At 38.6% G+C, this 25,477-nt stretch overlaps 1 protein-coding gene across 3 annotated transcripts in view; it reads left to right on the top strand.

The window, feature by feature from the left end:
• Window positions 1-25,477, top strand: part of PAPPA2 (pappalysin 2) — a 328,458-nt gene that overhangs the window by 37,163 nt on the left and 265,818 nt on the right. For all 3 annotated transcript variants that reach the window (XM_067031083.1, XM_059051959.2, XM_067031094.1), the window contains exon 2: window positions 8,065-9,136. In XM_067031083.1, coding sequence (XP_066887184.1) covers window positions 8,065-9,136 — 1,072 coding nt within the window. The remainder of the gene's footprint in view (window positions 1-8,064; window positions 9,137-25,477) is intronic.

The raw sequence follows: 25,477 nt of genomic DNA, 5'->3' as shown, positions 1-25,477 counted from the left end.
GATCTGGTCCCTCTGTTCCTCCAAGAATGTGGTTTTGATGAATAAACAACAGTTATAACGTGTTTGCTTCTATCACATGTACATCCAAAGTTATAAAATCTCAATGTTGCACAAGCTCAGAATTTTACCACGTATATTGTATTGGCTTTGTCAGCCTTTACTCTGCTAGACTGAGAAATCTTCTAAATGTGGAGATTGGTAATTTTTCTTTTTAATCAAAGTCCATCTTTCTTCTGCTTAGTGGAGTTAAGGAAGTAGGGCTAGGCATCACTCCTGAGGGCATGTGGATGAGCTGTGCAGGTCTTTCTGTGATCCCAGTTTGTGACTGAAGGATTTGAAGAGCAAATGGACAGATTTTATTTTACAGGAACAATCAGTCACTGAGTACTTTGGTAATTTTAAGGCTCAAAACCCAGAGTGGAGGAAATATATACCGCCCGATCCCACCCCTTTAAAAACACTTACTTTTTTTTTTTTAAGAGAAGTTTTAGGTATACAATAAAATTGAAAGGAAGATACAGAGATTTCCCATATATCCCTTGCCCATACACATGCATAGCCTCCTCCATTATCAACATCACTCACCAGAATGATCTTTTATTTTTTTATTATTTAAAAAAATATTTTATTCTCAAGGACGACTCTTCACAGACACATCATAGTCACCCAAAGACCATAGTTTACTTTAGACTTTAATCTTAGTGCTGTACGTTCTATGGGTTTGGACAAAAGTATACTGAGGTATATCTACAGATTATTTTCATTGTGCTAAAGGTCCTCTGTACTCTGCCTATTCATGTCCCTCCCCTCACCCCTGGAAACCACTGATCTTTTAACTATCTTTATAGTTTTGCCTTTTCCAGAATGCCATATAGTTGGAATCATACAGTATTTAGCTTTTTCAGATTGGCTTGTTTCCCCAAGTTAAATGCATTTACATTTTCTTCATGTCTTTTCATGGCTTGGTAGCTAATTTCTTTTTAGCACTGAATAATATTGTATTGTTGGGATGGACCACAGTTAATATATCCATTCAACTACCAAAGGATGTTGTGGTTGCTTTCAAGATTTGGCAATTATGAATAAAGCTGCTATAAACATCCATGTGCAGGTTTTTGTATGGACAGAGTTTCAGCTTTCTGGGTTAGATAGAAAGGATCACGATCGCTGGATGATATGGTAAGAGTATGTTTAGTTTCTTAAGAAACCACCAAACCATTTTCCAAAGTGGCTATATCATTTTTCATTCCCACCAGCCATGTATGAGGGTTCCTGTTGCTTCACGTTTTCAAAAGTATTTGTTTGATGTTGTCAGTACTCTTGATTTTGACCATTCTAATAGGTGTGTAGTCGTATCTTGTCTTTAGAAGAAAATTAGTTTTTAACTTTAATGAAGTACATCTTATGAATTATATCTTTCATGGATCATGTCTTGGTGTTATATCTAAAAAGGCATCATCATACTGAAGGTCATGTATGTTTTCTTTCCTATGTTATCCTCTACAAGTTTTGTAGTTTTGCATTTTACAGTTATGTCAGTGATCCATTTTGAGTTAATTTTGGTGACGAATATAAGATCTGTGTCTATGTTATTTTTTTTGTTTTACATGGGGATATCTGGTTGTTCCAGCACCATTTGTTGAAGAAACTGTCTTTGCTCCATTATGCTTCTTTTGCTCCTGGCCAAAGATAAGTTGATTATATTTATGGGCTCTCTATTCTGTTCCACTGATCTGTTTGTCTACTCTTTCACCAATACCACAATATCTTGATTACTGTAGCTTTATAGTAAGTCTCAAAGTCACACTTATCCCTTTTTAATTATAAAAAAATCAGATGACCAGCAGAGCAGCCACATCTACTTTAATAGTCAGGGGATGAAAGAGACACATTGTGGCTTGTATCTGCTTTCCTTTTGAGTCTTTCTAGTGGTGGAATTGGCTCAGACTAGCTCACCAGAGCCAATTGTACACCTCTCTTCCCAACTCCATGTTCAGGGACATCAGTAAATTAAAATTGGCCATTGTCGGAATATTTACACCACAGAAATTAGCAAATGCCAACAATCAGTGTTTGTTTGTTTGGTTTTATCCCTTCAGAGAACCAGTTGTTAAACATTCATCTTCATAACACTGATTTTGTATCTAATTTGTTCTTGCCTTTGATAGTTCATCATCAAATTCCTTCTAGTCATCTCAGGTAATGCTTATTAATCTCTTTGTATGAGTTAGGCACTGTGCTAAGATCCTTCACATATGTTCTTTAATTTAATTCTCACAACAATGTCATGAGGTAGGTCTGTGATCTCAGCTTGTGGTTGAGGGATGCTGAAGAGAAGACCAGTGGTGGACAGATTTTTATTTTACAGGTACAGTTTGCAAGTAAATAAACTGAGGTTCAGCAAGATGATGTAACTTTTCTGAGGTCACACAGCATGTTAAGTGGTAGACTGGAGACTGTAGCTTCTGGCTGACTCATACTTGTAACCACCATGCACTATGGTCTTCCCCAGCGTAGAAAACTGTTCTGGGCTCAGAATCATGACACGCTGGCTCTAGTGTACTCTATGGACCCAGCCTGACACCTGCCCTCTCAGAACCTCAGTGTCCTCATCTATATAATAAGGCTGGTGATGATACTAATCTGCCTAGCTCACAGGATGGCTTTACCATTTAAATGATAGTTACACCAGATTGCTTTGGAAAGATTAAGTACTGTATAAATGGGAGATATCATTACATGATAAGAAGTGAAGGAAAAAAATATTAACCAAAAGAATACTACATCACAGTTTAGAAGATTCAGCTAAAGTGGATATTTTATATAAATGCAGGTTCTACGAAATATTACAGTGAATGTTTCTGGGTGAAATGGCAGGACCTTTGATCTGGGAATGCCTGAACTTACCTCTTAGAATTCTTTGTCTTTGGGTCTCCCTAACCTTCCCAGACACTCTGATTAGTAATCAAGGTAACCTTAGTTTCATGGGCAGATTTGATTGGAACTAAGTTATTAAGAAGGTAGTCTAGTGCTGGACAGTTGACATTTAGTAACTTCAGGGAGAATTTTTGCCTTATTATGTCCATGTTTTAATAAAGGTGGTTTTTTTTTTGTGCTGTTCACAGAGCTATTTATACTTCCAACTGTCAGCATATTTCATTGTAGTTGTTTATTTAAGGTTTGTCTTCCTGACTATACTGAACTCCTGATGATGTCAAATAACAGTATGATTATTACAGAAATCCCAAGCACCAAGTACCGAGATCGGCGACTAGGTATTGCTGCATAAATATCTACCCAACAAGTGCATGGGTGAACTAACTACATGGAACTCTTGTGGTGTTCATGTATTTCTTATGCCACAGTTGTCCATCTGTAAGCCTTGAAAAATTTCTTAATTGCAGTTGGAGCTAGTGTGCAAGGCAAGGTCAACCACGTGATGTTTCATGCTAGAGTTCATCTGTGTGCTTTTAGGATATCAGAGGCATTTGGCAGCAGTAGGAAAGCCTCTAGGTATTCCCTAACTTACACAGTCCAAGACCCTTACTGTGTTATACAAGACCTACCTTGACATGTTTCACCTCTGGTGCTCTCCATCCTGCCACTGTGTGGAATGATCTGTAATTCTTTAGCCTGGTCAATTCTTACACACTCTTCAAGAGTAGGTTTGGGTCTCATCCCCTCAGGAAATCATCTCTGAACTATGGGTTGTGATTAGGTTTTGTTTTCACTCACCTATTAGTTCTGATATTATATTAAAATTATTTCCTATGTTGCCTATTCTCCCATGAGACTATAACTCCTCAAGTGCAAAGACTACCTTTTCTTCCAAAGCTGAGAAGAGTGTGTACATCTGGTATGAATGAGATGTTCAGCAAATATTTGAGGAACTGAAATGACTAATTCCAAGTGGAATTTCTTTTTCTAGGAAGAGCAAGACAGTGAGATGAAATGTGAACCCTTCAAGGCTTAGTGGGGTGACAGCACTTCAAGTGGCCAAGTATGATCCTCTTCCCACCAGCTAGGGGTGAAGCAGAGAGCTTCCAGGTTACGGGTTCAATGTTGGGGCTAAGTCTGTGTTTGTCTGAGCACAGACTGCAGTTCTAGTTTAACTGCAGTCTGGTTTATTCAGTCTCAAGGGAGAAGAGAATCAGATAATTTCCCATTCAATACCCTACAGATTGGAGGAACAGATTTTAACCAGTACAGACTATAAGAATACAGAAGATGCAGTGGGTAGAAACATTTAGTCACTCTGTCCTTGTAAATTTTGAAAATCCCCACAAGGACACACTCATGATCTCATGAAAGAGGTTGGGGTGGCTAGCAGTGATTCTCAGGGAGATGTAAGCATACTATGCTTCAATGCCACAATTTCCTCCCTTGGAATAATAGATCTTTTAGTGGGAGCAGAGGACATTTATTTCCATTTCAGTAGTCTTAAATGTGAGTTGTATTATAGATAATAAAAAGCCTCAATTAATTATGAATCCTAGACAATCCATTAACCATATTCTCTAACAGCATTGTATCTGTGCACTTATTCATAACAGGCTCCTGTTTCTTTTAACTTCCTTTCATTCCACTGGTTTTCTGAATTAATGAGCAAGAACGTATGGTTGTGTAGAGACCTCAGACAAACCTAAAATGCTCTATCTGATGTGATCCTTAAACAAATGGTTTAAAATAAATGGTTGAAAAGAATTTCAGATGCGATTTCCACTTTCAAGTCTGACAACTTATTGATAACAATTTTTCTAATTCCTTTCCACTGGTTGGAAAAATTAAGATTCCCAGCTTCTGTCTTCTGCATTTCCACCCACTGAACAACAGTCAGAAGCTTGATTTGTTTTGTTTGTTTGTTTGTTTGTTTTAATTTATTTATTTTATTTATTTGATTTTTGGCTGCATTGGGTCTTCATTGCTGCACACAGGCTTTCTCTAGTTGTGGAGAGCAGGGGCTACTCTTCGTTGCCGTGTGTGGGCTTCTCATTGCGGTGGTTTCTCATACTGTGGAGCATGGGCTCTAGGCACGTGGGCTTCAGTAGATGTGGCGTGTGGGCCATAGTTGTGGCTCGTGGGCTCTAGAGTGCAGGCTCAGTAGTTGTGGTGCATGGGCTTAGTTGCTCCGCGGCATGTGGGATCTTCCCAGACCAGGGCTCGAAACCTGGTCCCCTGCATTGGCAGGCAGATTCTTAACCACTGTGCCACCAGGAAAACTCTTGATTTGTTTTTAAAATATAGAATAACAGCAGCTCTCAACATGGTTTCACAAGAATCTGTATTTGTGAATGTTCCACTTGTGATTCTGATCCACGGCTAGTGTTGATGACATTAGCTTCTTAGTTCCTTTGGTTTGCCATAACAAATATACAACAGACTGGATGTCAAATAGAAGAAATTTACTTCTCACTGTTCTGGAGGCTAGGAAAGATAAAGGCACCAGCAGATCTGGTGTCCGGTGAGAACCCTTTTCTTGGTTGACAGATGGCTGTCTGTCTTCTTGTATCCTCACATGGTGGCGAGCAGAGAGAGAAGCTAGCTTTCTTCTTAAAGGACACTAATACCATCATGAGGGCACTACCTGCATGACCTAATCACCTCCTAAAGGCCCTATCTCCAAATATCTTCACATTAGAGAGCAAGGTTCCTACAAATGAATTTTGGGAAGACATAAATGTTCAGTCCACAGTAATCGGGTTGGAAAATTCTATTTGTTAAATATGTTTTTTTTTTCCTTCTCTGGAATGAGTGCAGGGCAGTGCTTCAACAATTATTTACTCTCTTCCTATAGATGAAGTATGAGCAGTGGTAATACAGCAAATAGAATGCAGTTATCTAGGTACCTAGTGAGGTTTCACATATGCTGCTATGACATCTTATTAAATTAGAGGGTAAAGAATCGTTACTTTCATAATCATTCAGAAAGTAATACTTCTATATACTTTCTACAACTCCCAACTAAAATTGACTATTTTAATGCTCTTGGCCAATAAATCCTTTCTAATATAATTACTAAAATTTAGATTAATCAGAACTAGACTAGTATGATAAGAAAATTCCATCTTCTGTGTAGTGTCTCAAGAAGTTAGAAATAACATTTTAGACACACTATAATTTTAATAGCTTTCTATGAGTGAAATAAGTAGAAACAATTATTTTGTTGCTACTAGAAGTTCTAAGGACAATAAGCTAATGTGTTCCAAATTGCAGTTAGATGCTGGCAGGTAACAAGCTAATTATCTAGTAAATTATATGTCAAGCCTAATAATATATACCACAACTCATATATACCTGTATATGCAACAAATATGAAATAGTCTCCTCCTCAATTCTTCCTCTTAAAAACCAGCTGATATTTACTAGTTGAGAGGTTAGTAACTCCATGGTTCTGATATTAAATATTGCAGCACATTTGTTCATAGGTTAGTGGATGGACATAATTAAGGCTAAATGTACTTATGAAATAAGTGAACCAAGGAGAAACTATGAAGCAGGAGACTTATTACTGGTTTCACTAGGTTTCTCTGCTTTTTTGAAAATCTGCCCAGTACAAGAATTTGTAAAGCAGTAATTGTTACATTCCTTTACCATACAGACCTCAATGTAAAAATAAACAAAAAACCCCCAAACAATACTAGAACATCACCATTGTATTATACCTAGTCATCACCAGTACTTGGAAGTCTAATTGTTAGAATTGCTAGATTGGGGATGAGTTGCTTTTGTTAAAAAGAACATTTTATTTTTTAAATCACAAGATACTGATTTATGTTAGAGACATAAGAGAAGATAATCTATCATTTATGAAAAACATAGCTACTTTTAAGACACTTGCCTGCAATTAGAATGGGAGGACTCATGGCTTTAAAATCCACACTGTCCATAGAGTGGTACTGTTTGGGTGGATTATATAGGAGCTCAGGTAAGTAAGTAAAACTGTTGACTGGGGGAGGCTGGGGAAGAATAACTCTTGGTATTAGCCTCAGGTATCTATCTAAAGGCCAGCCAACTTTTCTAACATTCATTCATTGGTTAAAGCAGTATTTACTAAGCATTTCCTGTGTGAATGTACTGCCTCTATGTAAATTACAATTGAAGTCTGCTCTTGAGACCCTGCCTATATAGTATAAGAGGGACCAGGAGGATGGCGGGTTCATAACTGCAGATGGGTTGCTGGGAACATTCAAGGCCTCCAAATTGCCTTCAGTCTTCCTATTTCATCTGTGGTCCTGTTGCATCTGATTACTTCTTCCTGCTGCCAACTTGTTAGTGACATAGTTATCTACAGGAATTCCTTCCTTTGTTTATGGGACTTAAGAGACCTGGGCCTACTATGAGCAAGGTAGTAAGTAAGGTAGCACGTGGTGAGAAGCTTCGTTTACCTGGGAAAGTTCCACTTCTGTACTCTGGTGGGCGTTATTGGTTATAAAACAATCATTCTTATAATTTGACTAGGTTTTCTTAGTCTAGGACCGTGGGGCAATGTCATTTTGCTTACTCTGGGGAACAACTGTTCACTATGGATGGGTATCCTTGCCCTTGGGCACTAGAGAGAATAACATGTCTGGGATGTTACAGCCTTCTCCTTATTTTTCCCACAAGAATCATCATTTCAGTATTCAGTAGAGAAAAATGACCTTTTGAAGGGGTAGGAGATTACTAACTTGTGTAAAAACCATGAAGGCCCTCATGACTTCTGAGAAAGTGGAAAGAGTAGGAAGTCATGGACACAGAGTCACCCTGAGGAACGTTTGTGACAGAGTGGTGAGGATGGTTTTCACTTGCATTAGACATCCCCTTACGACTTCCATTTTGGTTATTTAAAAACACCAGAATGCGTTAAATTGGATGGAATCTCAAATTAAGTTCCTTTTGGGGAAAGATGTTGCCAGAACAGCCTGATATGGGGTACTGGACAGGCATCTTAGGTGGAGAATCTGTATCACTTATATTTTTCCCATTAAAAACCTACATTCTTGCTATTTATATGGGTTTTCTTCTCCCTTTCTCCATCCCCTTTGTATCTGGTATTTCTCCCCTCGACTCTTCCTTCTTTCCCAGGTGTGTTTGATAACTGCTCCCACACTATCAGTGACAAGGGCTGGGCCCTGGGGATCCGCTCAGGGAAGGATGTGGGAAGGCGAGATGCTCGCTTCTTCTTCTCTCTTCGCACTGACCGCGTGAAGAAAGCCACCATTATGATGGGTCACGGTCGCTATCAACCAGGCAAGTGGACGCACGTGGCAGCCACTTACGATGGACAGCGCATGGCCCTGTATGTCGATGGCACTCAGGTGGCTAGCAGTCCAGATCAGTCTGGTCCCCTGAACAGTCCCTTCATGGCATCATGTCGCTCTTTGTTCCTGGGTGGGGATAGCTCCGAGGACGGGCACTATTTCCGTGGACACCTGGGCACACTGGTCTTCTGGTCGACGGCCCTCCCACAAAGCCACCTCCAGCACAGTCCTCAGCAGCCAAGTGAGGTGGAGGATTTGACCACCCTGCTCCTGACAGCCAGTTTTGAGCCTCTGGAAGAACAGTGGGCCCCCTTTAGAGACGGGAAGTACCCACGGCTTGAGGTTCTCCAGGGCTTTGAGCCGGAGCCTGAGATTCTGTCACCTTTGCAGCCCCCGCTCTGTGGGCAAACAGCCTGTGACAACGTGGAACTGATTTCCCAGTACAGCTGGCACTGGCCCCTTCGGGGTGAGAAGGTGATCCGCTACCAGGTAGTAAACATCTGTGACGACGAGGGCCTGAACCCCACCGTGAGTGAGGAGCAGATCAGTCGACAGCACGAAGTGCTCAGTGAAGCCTTCAGCCGCTACAACATCAGCTGGCGGCTGAACATCCACCAGGTCCACAACTCCACCCTGCGCCGCCGTGTTGTGCTCGTGAACTGTGAGCCCAGCAAGATTGGCAATGACCACTGTGACCCTGAGTGTGAGCACCCACTCACGGGCTACGACGGGGGCGACTGCCGCCTGCAGGGCCGGTGCTACTCCTGGAATCGCAGGGATGGGATCTGCCACGTGGAGTGCAACAATATGCTGAACGACTTTGATGATGGTGACTGCTGTGACCCGGAGGGGGCTGACGTGCACAAGACCTGCTTCGACCCCGACTCACCTAGGAGGTAAGGGACTGGGGCTTGGGGTATCTGGCTTGTAGGGTACATTCCTAACATCGTTTTATCCTTTTGGCTTCTGGAGACAAAAGAGTGTTCACACAGCCCCCGAATAAAACATTCATCTACTCCACCAGGTATTATTGAGCTTTCATGAAGTACCAGGTGTTGTGTTGGGTGATTAGGAACACAGAGATGATTAAGATGAGACACAGCCCTCACAACTCACTTTCTATGGAGCAGACAACTGTGTATGTGGTGTGAAATGCACATGCACCAGGTGCTTAAGACACATGAAAGCTGAACAACTTCGTCTATCAGAGGAAGCCAGGGTATCTTCACAGAGAGCAAACAAGGTATATGTCGATAGAAACCAATCAGCACCAATTATACGTGAGCATTCCTTTTATAGTCTTAGGTTTCCAGCAAAGTAACACAAATTCATGAAGAGGCCCATGTGTGAAGCAGTTTGAGCAGTTCAGCAGCTTTATGAACATAAGACATTCTACATCTAACCACAAGTCTCCTTTAGATGACTGGAGGCTTCCTCTTTTGCCCCATTAAATTCCATTCTCCACACAGCATCTGGAAAGATCCTATGTAAAAGGTGAATTAGATCCTGTGACTCCCCTTCTTAGTTTTTTTTCCATTGTTCTTAGAATAAAATCCAAGCTCACCTCCTGCCTCCTGCCTCACAACCTGACCCCTGCTTTCCTCTCTAGCTTCCTCCCCTGCTCTCCCTACCCACACTGCACAGCCTCACTGACTGTTCTGTTCCACTGAACAGATCAAACTTGTTCCTGCCCCAGGGCTTTGCACTAGCTGATTCATCTTCTTGGAATCCTCTTTTCCTTGGTCTTCCCTTGGTGAGTTTTCTCTTGTCATTCCAAAATCTACTTAAATGTCACCTCCTGGAGAGGCCTTTCCTGATCTCCCAAGTTGACTAGTCAATCGCTATTATGTCAACGAATTTATATTCTCTCTGTAACACATCACTTCTGATGTTTTTCTGGTGTATTTATTTGTCTTTACCTGGCTTGGGATATCAGCTCTATGTGACCAGGACCCTTGTTACGTTCCCAGTGCCTAGAACAGCAGCTGAGACATAGTTGTTTATTTCATGTTTATTTTAATGAATAAATGGATCTGATGTGTCATCTGTTGTGAGACAGAAGCCAATAGGAGGATTTCCATTTGATGGTTGATGCAGGAGTTGGGGAATGTTAGAGGGAGGTAGGAAAGGAGAGAGGTGGGTGGTAAACTTAGTAATTTGTGTATGTGGGAAAGGGTTCCCCATTTATAACTGGTACCTTTGTACAAATTATAAAAAGGCCCACACCTGAGGTAGGGTGTAGTGTTGGTGGGAGGCGGGAGGACTAGATCTCAGCTTCCACCCAATACCTGAATGGCTGCCTTTGTGGTTTTTGGCCATGATTTGTGTGGTAATTCATGGTCGTGTGTGTGGGCAGTCCTCTTGGTGCCCCTGTGCATGGACAATTAGCACCAATGAATAGGTTCACCTGTAGCTCAGATGTCTGACATCAAGGATCGAGTGTAAGATTTGCAATCAGAGGACAGAGTTGAGTTCCAGAGCCTTGCTACTTAACCAGCTATGTAAGTTGCGCAAGTCACTTTTGTAAACCCAGATGTCTTGTCTGTAAAATGAGGGTGATTGCAGTAATACTTTGCATTACCTATATCTTTGGGTTATTTTTGTGAAGCAAATGAAATAAGGTACAGGAAAGTGCTTGGTAACTCTAAAGTTTTCAAAGTACAGAAACAGTTCTAAACTAACGTTAGTTATTATCATTATTAGAACTGACAGATGGGAAGCCTTTGTTTACATAATAATACCCAGGGAACTGATCACATTACCAGAAATATTTGCATAAGAAAGATTCTGTTTGGGTTTGTTTTTTAGATTTTGATAACCTTAAGCAGAATCTAAACCTCACTAACAACAATCTTTGCCAACTCTTAGGATCTCCAGAGAACTCTCTAGGGAAATTTGGCTTGTTCTCATTTGTCTACTAGCTCATTACAGCAACCCACTGCCTTGACTGAGAGAGCTGTCTTTCAAGGTACCCAGGCATCACTCTTCTTAGAGTGGCCCCTTGTGTCTCTAAATACTTACTGCCACTGCCCTCATCCGGGTGTTTATAACTTATTCCTCTTACCACTTCAGAGTTGCCATGGTAACTTATCCTTTTCTATCTGTAGACCCAGACACATTTCATACTTTCTCACCCCTCCATGTAAAACTCACTTTGTGGAATAAAAGGAACTAGTCATACTTTTTTGATAGTTAAAAACATTTAAATAAAAAATAAATGCTCCTGGTTAAAATATCAAATTGTACCAAAAGGCAGTTTTACCAAATTGTACCAAAAGGAAGAACAACAATCCCCTGCCTAACTCTTACTCATCCTTCTCCACTCTCTAGCCTTTCTCCCATATTTAATTATTTTACTTGCCTCTTTTGGTAATAACCTCCATATACATATATCCAAATATTATATTTATATAACTTGATTCATCAATTTTATTTTATTTTTTAAAATTATTATTATTATTTGGAGGGGGCCGCGCCATTTGGCTTGTGGGATCTTAGTTCCCTGACCAGGGATCAAACCCGCATCCTCAGCAGTGAAAGTGTGGAGTCCTAACCACTGAACCACCAGTGGTTAGGACTGATTCATCAATTTTAAACATTATGCATAACTTGCTCTTATTACAAAGATGAGACTTTTACTTTGTCTCCTCTCTCTCTTCTGCATTTTTCTAATATAGTAATTTTACTATTTTTGGTTGAGTCAGGTATATATATTTACAACATTATGACTATAGGATATTTTTCTTTTGGATGCAGAACAAAGTTTTATTCTTTTACTATATTTCCTTTCTGGCATAGCTCCCCCACTCTCCCATACACACACACCCTCCCCCTTGAGTCTCTATTTCCTCCCTCCCTCCCTTCTTTTATCTTCCTTCCTTCTTTTTTGATATCTTCAATCATTTTCAAATGCTTTATCATATTAGCTAATCTATAGAATGTCTTTTTTTTTTTTTTTAAACACTCCTCTGGAGTTCTCCTTTCAAGTTTATTCCATTTTTTTTCTCCTCTTCTGGACTTGACCAGTTATCTTTAGTTCTGCTGCACAGTTGTCATCCTGGAACTTCTCTTCACTGCTTTTTTGAGGGGGAATTGGAGTCACTATGTGCTGAATTTTATGAATATCTCTTAATTTACAACCTCATTTTACTGGAAAACATCCTTAAGTAACTTTCTAAGAAAGGATGTCTTAGGTAACTTTTTCAGAAAAGCATTTCTCAAAATGTTTTTATTTTGCCTTTACCCCAAACTGATAGTTTGTCCTGGTGTAAAATTTGGGGTTGGAAAATATTTTCTCTTAAATTTTTGAAGAGATTCATTAGTTGCCTCTAGCTTCTATTCTTATAACTATGTGTTTTGAGGTGAATGTTTTTCCTATTAAAAATCAGTTTTGAATTTTAACCTTGTTACTTCAGGGATTTTATGATAATTTCTTTTTAAGTGTTGGCCTTTTATTCTTCTTTTGTTGATATTCAGTGGTCCTTTCAATTTGGACACATGTCCCTTACCTCTGGCAAATTTTCTGAAATGATTACTTTGATATTTCTTAATTCTCTGATCTCTTTTTCCTCTCTGAAATGCCTGAGGATTTATTTCCTGAATTTATTCTCTGTCTTTTTTCTCGCTTATATTCTATCTCTTTGTTATTTTGTTCTATGTTTTGGAGATTTCCTTGAGTTTATCTTCCAACTCTTCTAATGAATTTTTCTAAATTTTAGCAATCATATATTCAAGACTTTACTCTTTGATTTTCTATATTAGTCTTTTTATTTTAAGGATGCACCCTTTTTTGAGGCTAAAAATAAGATGAATTTTGAATTTTTTCCCTGTGCACTATATCTGATTCATCTATAGTCAACTTTTATTTTTCCTTTTTTTTTCCTCTTAATTCTTATCTGTCTTTCATGCTGGGGGATTTTCTCAGATGTCTAGTACTTATTCACAATAGGAAACACACTTTTATATCTCTACTCTTATGATTTAAAAAAGGATATTTATCTATGAATTTCCTCTTTTAGAGGGAGAAATGTGAAGGCACACCATAGTGGAAAGGATAGGTTTTCTTTTTCCCAATTCCGTTATACTTATTTCATGTACAGACCCTTTATTCATACTCCATCTTCTCTGCCTTGTATTTCTTGTGCTGAATTTTTATTATTAAAAACATTGACTGTTTTTCATAACTCTTATTGGCAAGAAGCATATTTTGAAAAAACAATTATTTATCAAGTTCCTGTGATGTGCCAGACACAGTAAGCTAAGCAAAGGGACAAATATAAAGAATACATAGAGTAAGTGTTAATATCTTAGTGGAGGGATTTAGTAATTTTATCTAAATACCTGGGTGAAATCCAGTCTGAGGCACTAAAAGCAGAACATAGAATGTAGACTGCTTTTCTGTGCCATGGCTTAGACTGTTTGAAAGGACTTTGGATTCATAGAGGTGTAGATCTCTGGATTTCTATGAGGGCCTGTGACTTGGTAGAGTTGGTGGTTGTGTCTGAACTAACCCATATCTAGCAGCCTTATTATTACAATTAAATCACAGTGCTCAAGTTCACAATTCCTTTATTTTGTGACCCTAAAGAGACCCAACTTCAACAAGTTTTTCCAAACATTTTTTGAGGAGCAGAGCGTGCCAGGCAGAGACACCCTCTACTCAGGAGCTCACCATTTAGTAGGGGGTGGTTGGGAAGTGGGGGACACACCTGCAGATAGATTACTAACATGCAAGTACAGTGATTGCTTTATGAACACTTCTTCCTGTTTCTCAAATCCTGCTCAATGTTCTCTCTTTCCCCACCCCCAGCAAGAAACCAGAAATGTAGCCCAAAGGAGTTCCTCTCCCAAAAGCTCTGACAGGAGGAGAGAGCCTGAGGAATCCAGCACCAAACATCTGTAACCCAGATGGGCCTATCAAAGGGAGAGTATTTATCAGACTTGGGGCTGGTCAGAAGGAGATATGAATTATAGATAAATTACCCAGCCAGTTGAACAGAATTACCAAGATAGAGGAACTTGGCTTGTGGAAAGGGAAGGCTACATATGCCAGATGTCTGTTTCTACATAGTAGCTGCCCTAAGAGAGGGTCTACAATTGCTGTGGGAAAGAAGGGCTTGAAAGTCCACTTTAGTAAAATCACAAATGTCATTGACTACTCCCTATGATGCATCCTAGGAAGCCAAGCCAAGGGAATCTCTATGCCCTAAGGGAAACTCAGCTTCCCTAACCTTTGGAGGCTTCAGCTTCTTTTTGTTCATGACTTGTTTCTGTTGTTTTTCTCTCTAAAATTATGTCTCAGAGATGAAGGGTTCTTTGTTGCTGAATCTACTTTCCATCCCTTACTCTTTCTCTCCTTTACACATCAGAGTTGAGCTTAGTATCCAACCAAATCTAGAGCACTGTGTTTACCTCTTTGCTTTGGTTTCTATGGGTCAGATTTCATCACTCTGTTATCATGTGGAGAAAAATCACCAAATAAAAACAAATGGCTGAGGGGAGTTCCCTGGCTGTCCAGTGGTTAGGACTCTGAGCTCTCACTGCCAAAGGCCCGGGTTCAATCTCTGGTCTGGGAGCTAAGATCCCACGTGCTGCTCAGTGAGCGCCCTGCCCCCCAAACAACAACAACAACAAACAAATGGCTGAGAACAGTTTAAGTGAGAGTCATTAACCACCTAATGTCACCATGCTGTGAAGCAGACAGTGGGATCCAGGCGATGCCATGCATTTGTTTTCTGATGCCTGTGGTAGGCTGAAGTCTCTGTGTCTTGGTGCCTCACTGTCTCTTCTCTGCCTCATGTCCTGAGTTTTGATGGTGGGGAGTTTGAGGGCAGAAGAACTGCTGTATATAGCAATGCTAGAGCATGGTCTACTTCCCTCTAAAAGGGAGCTCAAGAGGGTGGGCTGGGAGGTGCCCTGCATAAACATGGCACAGAGTGGTGTCGGCAGTTGTACACTATAGGATATGTATCTATGGGACAGGAGGACAGTTGCATGTGACATTCAAGGGAACAGGTGGAGAAATTGGTGCTGCATGGACCTGGATGCTCTGGATTAGCTGTGCTTTGCTCACCCACCCTCTGTGGCTGTTGAGCCAAAGGAATGGTTGGGCTGGGCCCCTGCAGTGGCAGATCTGTTAAACATCAGCTAGGCTTCATTATAGGTTTCTTTTGAAGTTGGGATTCAAAGTTCCCTGCAGCCAAAAAAAACATGCATGGGGAAAATAAGTGTAAGGGGTAGAAGAAGGCAGAGAAAAAAGAAATGGAGAAGAAACTTTAAAACTGAACAGCAAGAAAACATCTAAATCCCTCCACTAAAATGCACAGGCTGTGCAAAGTCTAAAGAGACAAGTCTCACCTTCTCATTCTCATTTTATCTGGTAAAGGGAATAGGAGAGAAGATATAAGAATACCTTCTGGTAAGCTCAGAAAGTTTACTAACAAATAGAAATGTCTCTTGGTTGTTTTTCTACAGGCCAATTTCTCCGTAGTTTCAATAGATACAAGTCTATAGAGTAAGTGAAACCCACAATTTTTCTGTTCACCTGGCTGGCTTAGTGAACTTTTCTCCCCAGGTAAGTGGGGAGAGGTTGTTTTTCTCCTTTTCATGGCTATTTTCTAGGCAAATAGGCAGACTTGTGAGAGAGCCCTGTGGTATGTCTGGGTTAAAAATATTTCCTCTTAGAAAATTTTTAGGAGAGACCCTGGTCTCCAAACACATTCAGTTGTTCAAGATACTTGGGTATTTTCCTAGGAGCTGGGGTGCTGGCTTTGGTACCCTGGCCAGATGCCAGTCTGTCTCGGAGGATTTCACTTAGGGATCTTTTCCTAGAATTTAAGCCTAGGAATCTGAAAGACAGCTGCACACTTACACATGTTTTCCTTTTTTTTTCCTCTAGGAACACTGTTTGCCTATTACTTTAGTGACTGAATGAAAGTCACAGAGAAGTAGGTTGGGGAGTGTATGGAATATGTAGTTAGTCTGGGCATCACGGGTTTTTCTGAAGATTTGTTTCATCAGAGCGTCATCCCCTGGAGGAAGATGTTGACCCATTAATTTTCTGAACCCCAGTGCATCTCTCACTTCTCACCAGGAGCTCTATCTGTGGCTGTGGACCTGATTTTCCTAGCTTGATGCTTGGCTGATTCCTACTTATCCTTCAAGTTCAGTTAGAATGTCACTTCCTCTTTCCTGGTAACATTCCTTGGGTCCTCACATAGGGATTATCTATCTCATTTTGTGTCACTTCTTATCTCCCTACTGCCTTCACTCTGCTCTGACCCCATTGTCCCTCACCTGTGTTATTACAATAGCCTCCTAATGGGTCTCCCCATTTTTGCTCTTGCACCACCCTGCAGTCTGTTTTTCACAGAGCGCCTGGAGTAACCCTATTAGAGTATACTTCAGATCAAGTCATTCGTCTGCCTGGAATTCTCCAGCAGCTTCCCGGCTCATTCAGAGTCAAAGCCAATAGTACTGCTGTAACCAACAGGGCCCTACCTAATCTGGCATCAGTTATTTCTGTGCCGTCATCTCCCACCATGCTCTTCCTTGTTTACTCCATTCCAGCCACACTGGCCTTCTCATTGTCCCTTGGCTTGGCAGACATATTCCTGCTGCATAAATGTTTCAGTGGCTTTTCATTCTGCTGGAATGTTCATCCTCCAGATATTCCTCCATGGCTAGTGCTCCCTCATCCTTCCAGTCTTTTTTCAGAGTCACCTTCTAGTGAAGACTTCTCTGGTGACCTCACCTAAAATCCCAACTCCTCTGACTCTTTATGGTTTCTTCTCCATTTTACTTCTCTTTTTGGAATTTGTCACTAACATGCTATGTATTTTAAATTTTTTGCTTAATAATGTCCATATTCTCCACTAGGATGTCAGTTCCATTAGAGAGGGGGTTTTTGTATGTTTGAGTTACTATTTTACCCTAGCACCTAGAACAACAAATACTAAGAGTGTTCAATAAATAATTGTTGAATAAAAGAATGTTCTTACCCTAGTATAGTGATTGGCAAACTGTGGCCTATGGACCAAATTTACCTCACCACTTGTTTTTATAAATTAAATTTTATTAGAATGCAGTCACATGCATTGAATTACATATTATCTATGGCTGCTTTCATGTGGTAGAGTTGCATAGTTATAATAGAAAGTGTGTGGCGCACAAAACCTAAAATATTTACTATTTGGACCTTTACAGGAAAAGTTGGCCAACTACTTCTTGAGTACAGATTTACCATACAATATTGTAATTACCCGTTGTTATCTGTCTCTTGTACAAGACTGTAGGCTCTTCGTTCATAGTTCTTGTAACATAGGAAGTGCTCAATTGATATTTTTAAAATGAATTAACATATATCTGAATGGAAAATAAATGACATGGGGGAAATGACAGTGTTGGGCAAGGGTTTGGGAAGGGTAGAATGTGCTACTCTGTATTGAAGAAAGAATCTACACTCTAGTAATCCTTCCTACTGGCCCCCTTACTGTTGTAGGATTGCCATATTCAGAACTAAGTAAAGTAACTAAAGATACCCATGCAAGTGTGAATATGTTAGCTAAGGAGGGAAAGGCTGTAAACTGTTTTACTCATTATCTCATTATTTGAGTGGCTGAGCTCCCAGATGGCTCTGAAACTATGAAACACAGAGCAAATTTTGATAATCAGAGAAATAGTCAACTACAGTAGCCGGGAAGTAAGATGAATCCTCATTAGCTGGGGAGACAGTGATTGAGAGAAAGAGCAGACCCTGCAAAATGGGTACAGGGCCCTTCAATGAGAAGGGCCTCTTTGAGGTGATGTCACAGATTAGCCAATATTCTTACCAAACATTTTAGTTAGGCTTTTGTGGTTGTAGAGAACAGAAACTCACTCAAGTTAACTAAAAAAAAAAAAAAAAAAAAAAAAAGATTTATTGTACGATTACATATGGGCTGGAAGTGGAGCTAGAAGGCTGCTAGGGACTAAGGCAGGTTTCACACTTCATTTCTCTCAAAGGCTGCAGGGTTCTCTACATCTTAGTGCACCTGCATCATTCATATCTTGTTCCCAATTTGCTAGATTACTCATAGTTCCCATTCTCTTATAGCTTTAGTTTAAAACTAGACTCAGCTTTCTGTGGCTCCGGCTTTATCTCATTGAATCTTCTCTTAAGGTTCACATCCAATTGCTAATTGCCTCAGTCTCTTGCAGAATCTTGGTTCATATTCTGGAGACAATTAATGTGAATTGGCCCAACTCATCTTTACACGTCAGGCTAGAAATCATAGGTTTCTGGCCAGCCTTGAATTTAATCAACTGTGGCCAAAAGAACAGGATGGCAGGGAGGGCTCCTCAGGGTTCCAAGGCAACATCTCTCAGCCGGTGCCAACACTCTGGGTAGAGCAAGCTGGCTTTTCATCTTTACTTCTTGGAGACTCCTGACATACATAATTTCTTAGACCTTAGACCTTGGTACTCCTAATAATGTAATTCTCACAGAATTTTAATGCCAATTTTATTCCTAGGATTTTATGATTTAGAATTCAGATCTCAATCAAATATGTCATGATAATCCAGGTAAATTATAGTCATAGTAAGATTTTATATATATATATATATATATATATATAAAAACATATAGCATATATATATACATGGTACTGTGATGTCTCTATATCCATCTATCTACCATGTATCTATCTATTTTACCAATAAAACACAATAAAATAGTTTATTTAATGCTAACTATAGTTCTAAGAAGCAGATAGTTTGCTTATCTCCATTTTATGTACGAGAAAACTGAGACTGAGATAGTTAATTAGCATCATGCAGTGTCAGGACAGTGATTAAACTCTGACTACAGATCCTGTGTTACCAACTACCATTCTATATTGTGTGTCAGGTATAATAAGTCTTACATGCCTAGCAAAGTACTTAGCTCATAGTGGGTGCATGATAAATATTTATTTATTTTAATTATATAATGATTGTTTCAGAGGATATATGTCTCAAGGGATGAGGGAAAGACAATGGAAATCACTATGAGCTTAGTACTTAGGAAAAACATTATATAAAATGTGGATTCCTTAAAATATGAATAGTAAAGAGCAGGAAAGAGTTTATTAGGCAAGGACAAAGATATGACCCAAATACAAAAGTCATGTGCAAACATATTCAGGCCTCCATAAGGACAACAATTTGAAAGGAAGGAAAATTTCCTAGAGAAAAGTAAGAAAGAGAGAAAATTGGAAAAGTTATATTGGAAAGGCCTTAGCTGTTGGGCTAAGGGATTTGAACAGTAAACTATTGGGAGCCATGAGCTGTGTATAGAGATATCTATGTATTGATACATACATAGATACATACATCTATGTATTGATACATAGATCAATACATACATCAATCAATATTGATTGATCAATCAATCCATAGACATCTTTTAAAATATGTATCTGTTTTAATATCTACCATCTCTCTTGAATTTTAGATCTTCCTTATGGGATCATTTGGCTTATCCCTGAAAGACATTTTTTTAGAATTTCCTTTATTAAATGTTTGCTAGTCATATGCTTTCTTAATTTTAATTTCTATGAAAATGTCTTTATATTTTACCAAACTTCTTTTTTGTTTTTGTTTTTTAAATTTTTACTGGAGTATAGTTGATTTACAATGTTGTGTTAGTTTCTGCTGTACAGTAAAGTGAATCTGTTATACATGTACATATATCTATCCACTCTTTTTAGATTCTTTTCCCATATAGGTTATTACAGAGTATTGAGTAGAGTTCCCTGTGCTATGCAGTAGATCCTTATTAGTTATCTATTTTATATACGGTAGTGTGTATATGTCAAACCCAATCTCCCAATTTGTCCCTTCCTCCTTTCCCCCTGGTAACCAAACTTCTTAAAAAGTAACTTTTCTAGGTAGACAATTTTAGATTGGCTGTTTGTTTCTCTTATCAAATATTATACCACAGTCCCCTGGTTTCCATTAATACTACTGAAAAATTAGCTATCTAATTGTCATTTGTTTGTATTTACTCTGTCATATCTCTTCAAATATATCTTTTTTCTAATTTTTCTATTATTTCCTTCAGAATTTCCTATTAAATATATATTACACTTCCCATTCTGTACTTCATGTCTCTTAATATCTCTTCAATTTCTTAATCTTTGCCTCTCTGTGTTACACTTTGAGTAAATATTTTTGGATTTATTGCCCAGCTGACTCTTTATTCAGGTTTGGCTAACTTGCTCTTAGAACACACCAATAAATTTTTAATTTTTATTAGTATCCTTTTCATCTCCATAAGTTCTATTTAGTTCTTTTTTTGTATCTGCCTAGTCATTTAAAAAATCAATTTTTGTTACTTATTCATACTTTGGATATTCTTTTTTATTTTTTAAAACAATTTAAGGTGATGGCTACATGAATTTACACGTTATAAAATTGCATGGAACTAAAACCATACAAATTATTATGAGTAAAATGGGAAATCTGAACAAGATTGGTGGATTGTAGCAATGTCAGTATCCTAGTTGTGATACTGTATTATAATTTTGCAAGAAGTTATCATTGAGGGAAACCATGTAAAGGATATTCGTTATTACTCTGTAATAGTTCTTATATGTGAATCAGCAATTATCTCAAAATAAAAAGTTTAATTAAAAACATGTTAGGCTAGATAACTAATAAGAACCTACTATATAGCATAGGGAACTCTACTGTAATGACCTATATGGGAAAAGAATCTAAAAAGGAGTGGATATATGTATATGTATAACTGATTCACTTTGCTGTACAGCATAAACTAACACAACATTGTAATCAATTATACTCCAGTAAAAATTAATTTAAAAAACATATTAAGCATACCTCTTTTATATTTTATATCAGCTAGTCTGATTCTGTTATTTGTTAACAGAATAATTTTTCTGGTTCTTGCTCATGGTGCCTTGTTTCCTCATATGTGCTTTATGATGTTTGATTGGGAGCCCACGATCCTTGAAATTTTACCTATCCAGTGTCTTTCAGGCCTGGATTGAAGATATACTCTTTTACTTATGCCAATTTCCTGGGGCACTAGGAACATTAAACCACTTTAAATATATATAATTGGCATAAAGTTTTTTAAACCATAGGGTATTACAAATTTGGAGTGAAAACTGGTGAGTGATGATTTGTGGTTATTTCCCAAGGGAGATATTCACCTTATTTATTGGGCCAAGATTGCAGAATGTGTTTCCTTGCTGTTCCCCTTGATGAAGAGCTTTAAATTTTTTTTTTTTTTTTTTGGTGTTCTGTTTTATTTATGGAATAGATCTTCGGGGTCCTGGCTTTATGTAGAGCTCTTCCATAAAACTCCCTATCTTGGCTAAGATATTTTGTTTCCTATCTAAGATTCTCACAAGGCCATCAAACTGAAGGTCAAGGGCACCAGCAGAGCCTTCAGGGAAGCCAGCTGCTTCAGAGAATGTTTACTTTTCTGGATTCCTATTTTTACTTTGTATGTGGGCTCTGGAGGTAACCTTTAATTTCCTTTCAACCTCGTAACTATTTAAAATTTATTTTTGTATTGTATCAAGAAGTTATAGTTGTTTCCAGTAGAGGGATGATCAGGGCTTCTAAACTCTTTATACCAGAAATGGAAATAATTCTCCAGAAAACTAATCTGGAGACAGCATGTAGAATCAGCGTTACGAACCAGGGAGCTTGGAGGCAGGAAGATGACTTTGTAAGCTCTTATAGTAGTCTAGACAGGAAAAGGCAACAGGTTGAAATGATTAGGGAAATTATTATGGCATGGTGAAAAGAACTAGGAAACTAAAAATGAGAAAAACTGGACTCTAGTCCTAGCTCCAGCCTAGTCACATAATTTAATTATGTGTTCATTCATATTCATATTCATAGATATTCAACAAATATTATTTGAGCACCTATTCTAGGCCAGGCACTCTTTTAGACACTGCAGGTGGTAAAGAGAAAACTTCCTTCTCTCATGGAGCTTATAGTCTAGTGTGAGGAGACAGGCAATCAACAAATAACAAGTGAATACATGATATGCCAGATGGTGATAAGTGCTGTGGAAAGAAATACAGAAAAATGAGGGAGACAGGGAATAGTGCTGGCTGTGGAAGCAAGATAAAGGGTGTCGCAAGAGGGAAGAGATACGGAAACATATGTATATGTATAACTGATTCACTTTGTTGTAAAGCAGAAACTAACACACCATTGTAAAGCAATTATACTCCAATAAAGATGTTAAAAAAATTTTCATTATCAATTGGTTTATAGTTTCTGCACGGAATTTTGCTGTTAATGAAGTCATAAAGAATTCTGAAACTGTCTATAAAACCAGTGTGTGTTTATAAATTTTCTAATGTTAAAAGAGTACTTTCATGGAACATTTAGAAATCGCATTATTGTATAGGTAAAATAAAAATCACCTGTAATATTAAAAAAAAACACACTTAAAGGGTGTCCATGGAAGGTCTTCCTGAAAAGATGGTATTTGAGGAGATATATGAAGGAAGTATGAGAGTGAGCCACGTGGAATCCACAGCAGAGGAAGAGCAAGGAGTTGGAGCAGAATGAGCTAAACAGAGATTAGTTGGCGAGTACAGGTCACATGGCCTATCAGGCCATTGTGTGGCTTTTGGCTTTAGTTTCAATGAGGTGGGAAGCTGCAATAGAGCTTAAGTAGTAGAGTGACTTAAGCAGTGGAATGATATTAGTGAAGAACATGCAGAGAAGTGCCTAACTGCTCTGACTACCTCAAAGGAATATGATGATGTTCAAATGAGATAATACTTGTTGAAAATACTTCATAACTAAAAGTGTTTGGTGAGACATGGCATTGGGTTCAGCAGTGAGTTTGAAGAGACGGTGGGCATCCTTAAGGAGATGTTGAGCATATGATTGAAAAAGAGATGTGCAGGAGGTGTGGAATTTACAGGGGCAAGATCGTGCCTTCTATAGTAATAAGGAGTCATCGTGAAATAGAAAGCATGAGATGTTATTCACCCTGACCCACAGGGAATCTGTGCTCTATCTCCCCTCCTAAGCATCTTTCATGTGTGAGTATAAGAATGCAAAGCTGAGTACAATGAGCATCTCCTTACTAGTATGCTTTCAAAAAGATTTATTGTTTAGGAAGGCCTAGGTCTACCATCTGTCCTCACTATGCGGTAGGTACTCATAATTGCCTGCTGAATGAGTGCTGCAAAACTGGGAGAGAGGGGTGTCATAGCACTTAGGACTATGACAGAGTTAGGGATTCAAAATTATTTCAAGTAAAAATTTAAAAGATTGAATGCTGGTCTCATCACAACAGCATGAAAATTTACAGGGATGAACTTAGACTTTAGGATATAAAAACTATATCAACCAAGCTGATGTATAGTTGCATTTACAGAAATCAATGTGAAAATAATGATAAACATAATAAGCTCCATATTACGGAAAAGTGTGATGTGGCCATTAGAACTATACCAACAATTTTGGGCTCTGTTAAAAAGGGATAAAGTGTTCAGATCTCTGGAAGAGATGCTCCCTCTAGACACAGTCCTGATCAGGCTGTGTCTGGAGCCTAGGCTTAGTTCTGGGCAGTAGGTTTTATGAGGAACACCAGCAACCTGAAGGACATCCAAAGTTTGGTGAGGAGAGTGGTGATGAGCAAGATGGTAAAATGGCCCTTTTCCCCTTCAAGTATGGATTTTTAACTTCTCCCTGCTTGATTGAAGAATGAGCATAAAGGGTATGTTTTTAAAGTCACAATGGCCTCTTTTACATCTTATTCATTCTGTTCGTTGATCCACTCATTCATTAATTCATTGTTTCCAACAAACGTTTATTGAATGACTACTATTGATGTTTTAGATGCAGTAACAGGCTCTAGGGATATAATTCTTGTATTCAAAGAGTTCAGGTGGGAGAAAGAGACATACATGAATATAATTGCAATACTGAGTAGAATATAGCCAAGTACTATCATCTCTAATCATCTTTGGCCCCCCTAAATCTGAATGTCTATAGTAACTAACCAACTTGTCTTTCTACTTTTAGTCTTCCTCCACCTTAACATAAAAATTAACTCTGTACATTGTATCAGAATAATCATTCTAAGAATCATTTATATGTTTAGCTCTTCCCAATTAGAAGTACTCAATTGGGCAGCAGAGACCAGAAGGGGAATATATTAAGCAGGAGCTCAAAGTCAACAGAGAATTGGCAACTATCATATAGTACAAGAAGATTTAGGGTAGTAACTGTAATAATAGTTGCCGTTTATTCAATGACTTAACCATTAACTATTGAAATGGGACATCATCATGGGACATTCACAGTCCAATATTAGAAGGACAGTTATTCAAACTGACTCCATGTGGAGCATAATACTTTCAGTTAAATACATTTTGTAATTTTATCTAACTCTTTTGTTCAGTAGTTTGGTCTACTTCTTTTCCATAGATTTTTAATATAATGGAAAAAATCAGCATCCCTAATTCTGTCATTCTGGGACCTTCCTGCATTATCATAGATCCTTGGTCAGCAAATAGATACAATCACATTTTTCCTTTTCTTAGTAGCCTAGTCCATCTCGGGTAGTTTTGGAAAGGACTCATAGTGAAAATGGCCTATGCAGTAGTGGTCTGTCCTGTTTTTAGAGTTCTTGGGGAGCTGCCATAGCATCTTTATGCAATTAATTTGAGTGGATCACCTTACTTCAAGAATTTATTTTGGCCAATACTAAAATGCAAATATAAACCTTTTCTAAGGCTTATTATTCAATGTTTTTCTTTACTTATTCATATATTTAGACTCAATCTTTACAGAAAGAGAAATCATTGTACATTTTGCATATATATTTCTAAATAAGAGGTCTCTGGAAGAAATGGTTTTCATTTGCTTAGGGGTTAGTCTTACCCTGCCTTATTGCAGACAGGACTTAAGGTGTAACTTGTATTTTAATATGATACAGCAATTTAAAGTAAGAAATGTATGGATAAGAAAGGGGGAAAAGGGGAAAATAAGAACAGGTAAGAAAAGATTGTCAGTGGTGAATTCAGTATGCAGAATGAATGCATGCATATTAGAGTGTTAGACTACAGATTTAGCTATGAACTTCCCAGAATCAATACAAAGAGGGAGATGAGCTAAGCTCCATGGCTTATTCTATTTATGTGATGAAAACAAACAGCTTCTCAAGAGAACAACAAGCACAGGTAATCATACTGGACCAAAATTTCTCC

This window comes from Kogia breviceps, chromosome 1, assembly GCF_026419965.1.
Source record: "Kogia breviceps isolate mKogBre1 chromosome 1, mKogBre1 haplotype 1, whole genome shotgun sequence".
Taxonomy (NCBI): domain Eukaryota; kingdom Metazoa; phylum Chordata; class Mammalia; order Artiodactyla; family Physeteridae; genus Kogia; species Kogia breviceps.
The sequence above is the reverse complement of the archived record's forward strand: the minus strand, read 5'-3'. Positions and strand labels throughout refer to the sequence as shown.